Source organism: Pristiophorus japonicus, chromosome 3, assembly GCF_044704955.1.
Source record: "Pristiophorus japonicus isolate sPriJap1 chromosome 3, sPriJap1.hap1, whole genome shotgun sequence".
In the NCBI taxonomy this organism is placed as follows: domain Eukaryota; kingdom Metazoa; phylum Chordata; class Chondrichthyes; family Pristiophoridae; genus Pristiophorus; species Pristiophorus japonicus.
The window spans coordinates 328,755,446-328,762,190 of record NC_091979.1 but is presented as its reverse complement, the minus strand read 5'-3'; the positions used below and the strand labels follow the sequence as shown (position 1 = coordinate 328,762,190).

The 6,745-nt window shown below is 45.7% G+C and overlaps 1 protein-coding gene across 1 annotated transcript; it reads left to right on the top strand.

Moving 5' to 3' along the window:
* The first annotated feature begins 662 nt into the window (after window positions 1–662).
* Window positions 663–6,364, top strand: LOC139256403 (probable G-protein coupled receptor 139). The gene is made up of 2 exons (XM_070874216.1): window positions 663–726; window positions 5,454–6,364. Exons 1-2 carry the CDS (start codon window positions 663–665, stop codon window positions 6,362–6,364), a joined length of 975 nt encoding a protein of 324 aa, XP_070730317.1.
* The last annotated feature ends 381 nt before the right edge of the window (window positions 6,365–6,745 follow it).

Sequence of the window (6,745 nt, the reverse complement as noted above, 5' to 3'; positions counted from 1 at the left end):
TAACTGGATTTCCGCAGTTAAAGAGATCAGTCACTTCCGAGATCGCAGTAGAACAGCCTGGAGAAGGAAATTCTAACATTTGTAATTTAATTACTGAATGCCTGCATTTAAAAGGGCAGCCACGACCCCTTTTGTAGTACAGCAGCCCTGAGAGGGAAACTCTAACATTGGGAATGTAATTACTGAATAGCTACAGTTAAAGAAGGCAGCCACATTACAGAGTGCAGTAGAGCAGCCCTGAGAGGGAAACTCTAACATTGGGAATGTAATTACTGAATGGCCACAGCAGAGTAAAGGACATCACCCGAAACAATATGCGATCTCTAGTTTGGCCTGATGATTTTTGAAACAACAACCCAATTGCTGGGAGAATACAGCTGGAAACTTTCATGAGTTAATTAAAGTGAGCAGAATTGTCCAGTGTTTGGGGTTTCCAATTTGAATCTCTGCAGTAACTAAATGCGTTCACAACAGGGACTTAAATCGGCTGTCGTAATCTGTTTGTTCAAGTTTGAAAAAAATATTTTAGCGATGTTGCAACCTCAATGTCCCCGTGGAGAGCCCGCAGGGTATAACTTAAAGGCTCTGGAATTGTACTGCCTCAGAGTATAATTCAGGGAGATTGCCTGCAGCACGAAGGGGCACATCGTTTCACACAGAAAATGCTTCTAATTCAATATGCGCAGAGAATATGCTACACTATCATTGCCATCATTGGTGTTCCTGGTAAGTGACTAAAGCCATTGAAGTTGTGCAAATCTGTGTGTGAGCTGATCTCTGCTTTTTCTCTGTGACTGATAATATTACATCCTGGACTAGTGGTCACTGGTATAGACACCTGATCGGTGAAATCATTCCGTTCAGACAAATGGCCTGAATAACCAATGTGGTTTGATTCAATTGCTCCATCTGAACATAAACTTGCATTTGTAACTAACAGGCTGATTGAATTATCAAGCTGTTGCCTTTAGTGGAATATTGTGTACATTTGAATCAGTCCTTACCCCTCGCAATATCTGAAAGAAGGTATTAGTAGGAGTGTCTGTCACTGTAGGATTTACTGAGTGTGAGTCACTACCCGGCGTGGAACATCATACCCCAGTGATCATGGATTACTGGGAGTATCTGTCACTGTAGAACTGTACCGACTGTTGGTCACTAAGCGGTGTAGAACACCGTACCCCTGTGACCATGTATTACTGGGAGTGTCTGTCACTGTAGGATATACTGAGTGTGGGTCTTACCTTCAGCTGTTTGGGCCCTAAACTCTGGAAGTCCCTCCCTGAACCTCTCCTCTTCTCTAACCATCTTTCCATTTTAAAGGCGGTCTTAAAAATCGATCTCTTTTATCAAGCCTTTGGTCATATGCCTTAATTTCTTCTTTTTTGTCTCGGTGTCATATGTATCTGTGTTGTCCTGTTAACACTGCTTTGAAGCGCCTTGGGACTTTTAACTATGTTAAAGGTGCGATATAAATATAAGTTCTTATTATTATTATTAATATTAGTTATTATTAATAATAATATTATTAATACTAGTAATACAAATAATTATGTAATCAACCTTGCTTCTAATTTGCGCCTCTCTCTCTCCTTCACATGCTCCGTCTGACACTTCCCTTCCCTTCCCTTCCTCGACATCTCTAAGTCAATTTCCGAGAATAGACTCTCTACAAATATCTACCATAATCCGGCCGACTCCGACAGCTACCTTGCTTATATGACCTCTCACTCCGCCTCCTGGAAGGACTCTATTAAATTCTCCGAGTGTCGCTGCCTGCGTTGCATCTGTTCCCATGAAACCACATCCCACACCAGTGCTTGCAACATGTGTGCCTTTTTCTGAGCTGAGGATACCCCTCCTCTGAGTTGGACAGGGTTCTCGACCGTGTCAATCCAATTTCCCCCATTTATCCTCAGCCGACGATACCTCACCACTGTTCTGAAAAAGGCCCACCGCAGTGTGAATCCAATTTGCTGCATTAATTTCATCGCCCCTGATCCTCCCTGCTAGAACAATGATAGGGTCCCCTTATCATCACCTTAGAGTCAATCAATCTCCAAATTCAAAAGATCATCCTCCGCCATTTCTCTCCCTTCCTTCTTATTCCCACCACCAAACACATCGCCTTCCAGCATTCCCAATGGATCGGTCCCTCCACGACAACCTGGACCACTCCTGAATCGCCCCCAACAGTTATCCACTTCCACTGGACCTTCCTATGCAAAACGTAGGAGATGCCACACCTGCCCTTTTGTTCCATCGTCCAGCGCCTTCAACGTGAAACATTAATTGACTTGTATTTCCTCAAATGTAGTATACTGTATTCGCTGTTCATGATGCAGCCTCCTGTAGATTATTGGGGAGGACTGAACAGAGATTTGTGTGATTATATTCCTGAACTTCTCTGTTCTGTCCGCAAACGTGTCTCTCTCCCTCACTCTGTCTTACACACCCCCGGTCACTTGCCTCTTCCCCTGCAGTCAGAATCAGGGAAGTCATAACGGGGAATAAAGAAATGGCAGACCAATTGAACAAGTACTTTGGTTCGGTATTCACTAAGGAGGACACAAACAACCTTCCGGATATAAAAGGGGTCAGAGGGTCAAGTAAGAAGGAGCAACTGAGGGAAATCCTTATTAGTCAGGAAATTGTGTTGGGGAAATTGATGGAATTGAAGGCCGATAAATCCCCAGGGCCTGATGGATTGCATCCCAGAGTACTTAAGGAGGTGGCCTTGGAAATAGCGGATGCATTGACAGACATTTTCCAACATTCCATAGACTCTGGATCAGTTCTTATGGAGTGGAGGGTAGCCAATGTAACCCCACTTTTTAAAAAAGGAGGGAGAGAGAAAACAGGGAATTATAGACCGGTCAGCCTGACATCGGTAGTGGGTAAAATGATGGAATCAATTATTAAAGATGTCATAGCCGCGCATTTGGAAAGAGGTGACATGATAGGTCCAAGTCAGCATGGATTTGTGAAAGGGAAATCATGCTTGACAAATCTTCTGGAATTTTTTAAGGATGTTTCCAGTAGAGTGGACAAGGGAGAACCAGTTGATGTGGTGTATTTGGACTTTCAGATGGCTTTCAACAAGGTCCTACACAAGAGATTAATGTGCAAAGTTAAAGCACATGGGATTGGGGTTAGTGTGCTGACATGGATTGAGAACTGGTTGTCAGACAGGAAGCAAAGAGTAGGAGTAAATGGGTACTCTTCAGAATGGCAGGCAGTGACTAGTGGGGTACCGCAAAGTTCTGTGCTGGGGCCCCAGCTGTTTACATTGTACATTAATGATTGAGACGAGGGGATTAAATGTAGTATCTCCAAATTTGCGGATGACACTAAGTTGGGTGGCAGTGTGAGCTGCGAGGAGGATGCTATGAGGCTGCAGAGTGACTTGGATAGGTTAGGTGAGTGGGCAAATGCATGGCAGATGAAGTATAATGTGGATAAATGTGAGGTTATCCACTTTGGTGGTAAAAACAGAGAGACAGACTATTATCTGAATGGTGACAGATTAGGAAAAGGAGAGGTGCAACGAGACCTGGGTGTCATGGTGCATCAGTCATTGAAGGTTGGCATGCAGGTACAGCAGGCGGTTAAGAAAGCAAATGGCATGTTGGCATTCATAGCAAGGGGATTTGAATACAGGGGCAGGGAGGTGTTACTACAGTTGTACAGGGCCTTGGTGAGGCCACACCTGGAGTATTGTGTTCAGTTTTGGTCTCCTAACTTGAGGAAGGACATTCTTGCTATTGAGGGAGTGCAGCGAAGATTCACCAGACTGATTCCCGGGATTGCGGGACTGACCTATCAAGAAAGACTGGATCAACTGGGCTTGTATTCACTGGAGTTGAGAAGAATGAGAGGGGATCTCAGAGAAACGTTTAAAATTCTGATGGGTTTAGACAGGTTAGATGCAGGAAGAATGTTCCCAATGTTGGGGAAGTCCAGAACCAGGGGTCACAGTCTGAGGATAAGGCGTAAGCCATTTAGGACCGAGATGAGGAGAAACTTCTTCACCCAGAGAGTGGTGATCCTGTGTAATTCTCTACCACAGGAAGTTGTTGAGGCCAATTCACTAAATATATTCAAAAAGGAGTTAGATGTTGTCCTTACTACTAGGGGGATCAAGGGTTATGGCGAGAAAGCAGGAATGGGGTACTGAAGTTGCATGTTCAGCCATGAACTCATTGAATGGCGGTGCAGGCTCGAAGGGCCGAATGGCCTACTCCTGCATCTATTTTCTATGTTTCTATGTTTCTACTTCTACATCCCACTCCCAGTCTGACATCTCTACCTTCGACCTTCTAAAATGGTCCGCTTCGAAACTCAAAGAGGAACAGTTGCATTTATTGCAACCCGGATATAAAACTGAGTTTAAACTTTTCAGATCAATACTAGCGCTCCCGTTTCCTCAGACAGCATGTGCTGGTAATGCAGGATGTCTTCAGCAGAGCCACTGGGAGTGGAGGAGGTGTGTGATGGTGCTTGGGAACCCCTCTCGGTATACAGCAGGAGGGCTGGTCTGCACCCCTGGGTCTATTGACCTTTCTCCACTACATTCCCGGGGCATGGGAGCCTCTGATCTTTGCCAGATTTGCCTTGCTCCCCACGCCTCCCCCGCCCACCGCCCCACTCTGAAATTCTGCTCCATCCAGTTACATCTCCTCTCGACCCATTTCCTGTTCCTTTACTTGTCCCATTTTACTTCCACCATCATCCCTTTGTCGTTGAATCACTCCTGCCCACCATCCCATCACAGACCTTCAACTTTGTTCTTTCCTCCTCCTACCACAACTTTCTCTGCCTCTAACATTGCCTTAAAACTGTTCATCGCTCACGTATTCCAGTATTGATGTAAGGTTATCACCTGAAACGTTATCTTTGTTTCTCTCTCCACAGATGCTGCCTGACATACTGAGTGCTTTCAGTTTTCTCTGTATTTTATCAGATTTATCACCGTTTGTATTGGGATAGTCTAAGCAGAGGGTGAGAGAGGGAGAGCGTGTGGGGCCTTGGGGAAGGCACACCTGCACCTCCTGGCCCACAACCAGGGCCGTGAAGGCACTTACACTGTACCCGAAGCTATCCTCGGCTCACTTTAACTGCCGGGTATCCCGAGGCCTGGGAAACACAGCCGGCCACAGTTAAACCCGTAAAACAGGTTAAACCAGAAGCTGCCAGCCGCATTAATACATTTATATTACCAAACCGCCCGCTGAGATGGCTCGGCTTCCCTCACACTGCCCCGTCTCTGCCAATCTCTGAAGCAGCAGGTTGGAGGTAGGTTGGGTTGGGATGATATACTTTACATGTTACCCCCTGACCCGAGTTCCACCCGGTCGTTTTTGTGCTAAATTACAGGCGTTACTGTCTCGGCTCAGTCACCGAGAATGTGTGACCAGTAATTTACTGTCTCTTTCCCCTTCTGTTTATTGCAGTGAATTTAGTGGCGATTGTGATCCTGTCCCGGGGAAAGTGCGGACTCTCCACCTGCACTACTCGCTACCTGGTGGCCATGGCGACGGCGGATCTACTGGTTGTCATCACTGACGTCATACTGTGGCGGATCAGTTGGTATTATTTCCCAGGATCTTTCCTGGATATCACCCCTGTGTGTAGTATTATCGCTATCCTGCCTTGTGCAGCCGCAGACTGTTCTGTCTGGTTCACCGTCACTTTCACCTTTGATCGATTTGTGGCCATTTGTTGCCAGAAGCTGAAAACCAAATATTGCACCGGGAGAACTGCGGCTGTGGTTCTGGCCACAACCGGCATTCTGCTCTGTTCAAAAAACATTCCTCTCTACTTTACACTTGAACCTGGGGAGATAATCGACAATGTTCCGTGGGACTGTTACACAATCCCAGGCTATTATATTGAGCCCGGCTGGGTGGGGTTTGACTGGTTTGATACGGTTTTAACCCCACTGCTCCCATTCGCTGTAATTTTGTTGCTCAACGCTCTGACAGTCAGACACATTTTATTGGCCAGTCGAGTCCGGAAGAGACTGAGGGGTGAGTGCAAGGAGGAGAATGGCAGTGACCCAGAGATGGAGAGCAGGAGGAAGTCTGTGATTTTACTCTTCACCATATCCAGCAGCTTCATACTGCTGTGGCTGGGATATGTTATAGATTTCTTATATTATAACATTACAGGAATAAATCCCGATGATTACAATGATTCTTTATCTACCTTTCAACAAGTCGGATATATGCTGCAGAGTTTAAGTTGCTGCACAAACACATTTATTTACGGGGTGACCCAATTCAAGTTCAGAGAGCAGTTGAAGAGTGCGGTGAAATATCCGGTTACCTCAATTATACAATTAATTAATAAACAGAACAACTGAGCACAGCCCAGAGGTGGGTCCCAGTGTTTCCAGTCCAGGAATATAATATTTAGCCCCAGACTTCCATCCCCTGAAGTACACCAGGAATGGCTGGTGATCTGATAATACACCCAGCGGCGGGGCACGCACTGTGTTTGGGTCATGGCAATATTTCTGATTGACAATTCCCACATGGTCTTTTGAGACAGCACCACGAGCTTGTTGCATTCTGTCTGAGCTCTTCTGTAAAGGGTCACTACAGCTATTTTGTGAAGCTACACATTGCATCTTCCAGAGTGAGAGGCTCGACAATAGGTAGTCAGGCACGGCTGGGCTCTAGTTCAGAGTATTATATTATATAGAACATAGAGCAGAGAATCAGGCTATTCGGCCCAACTAGTC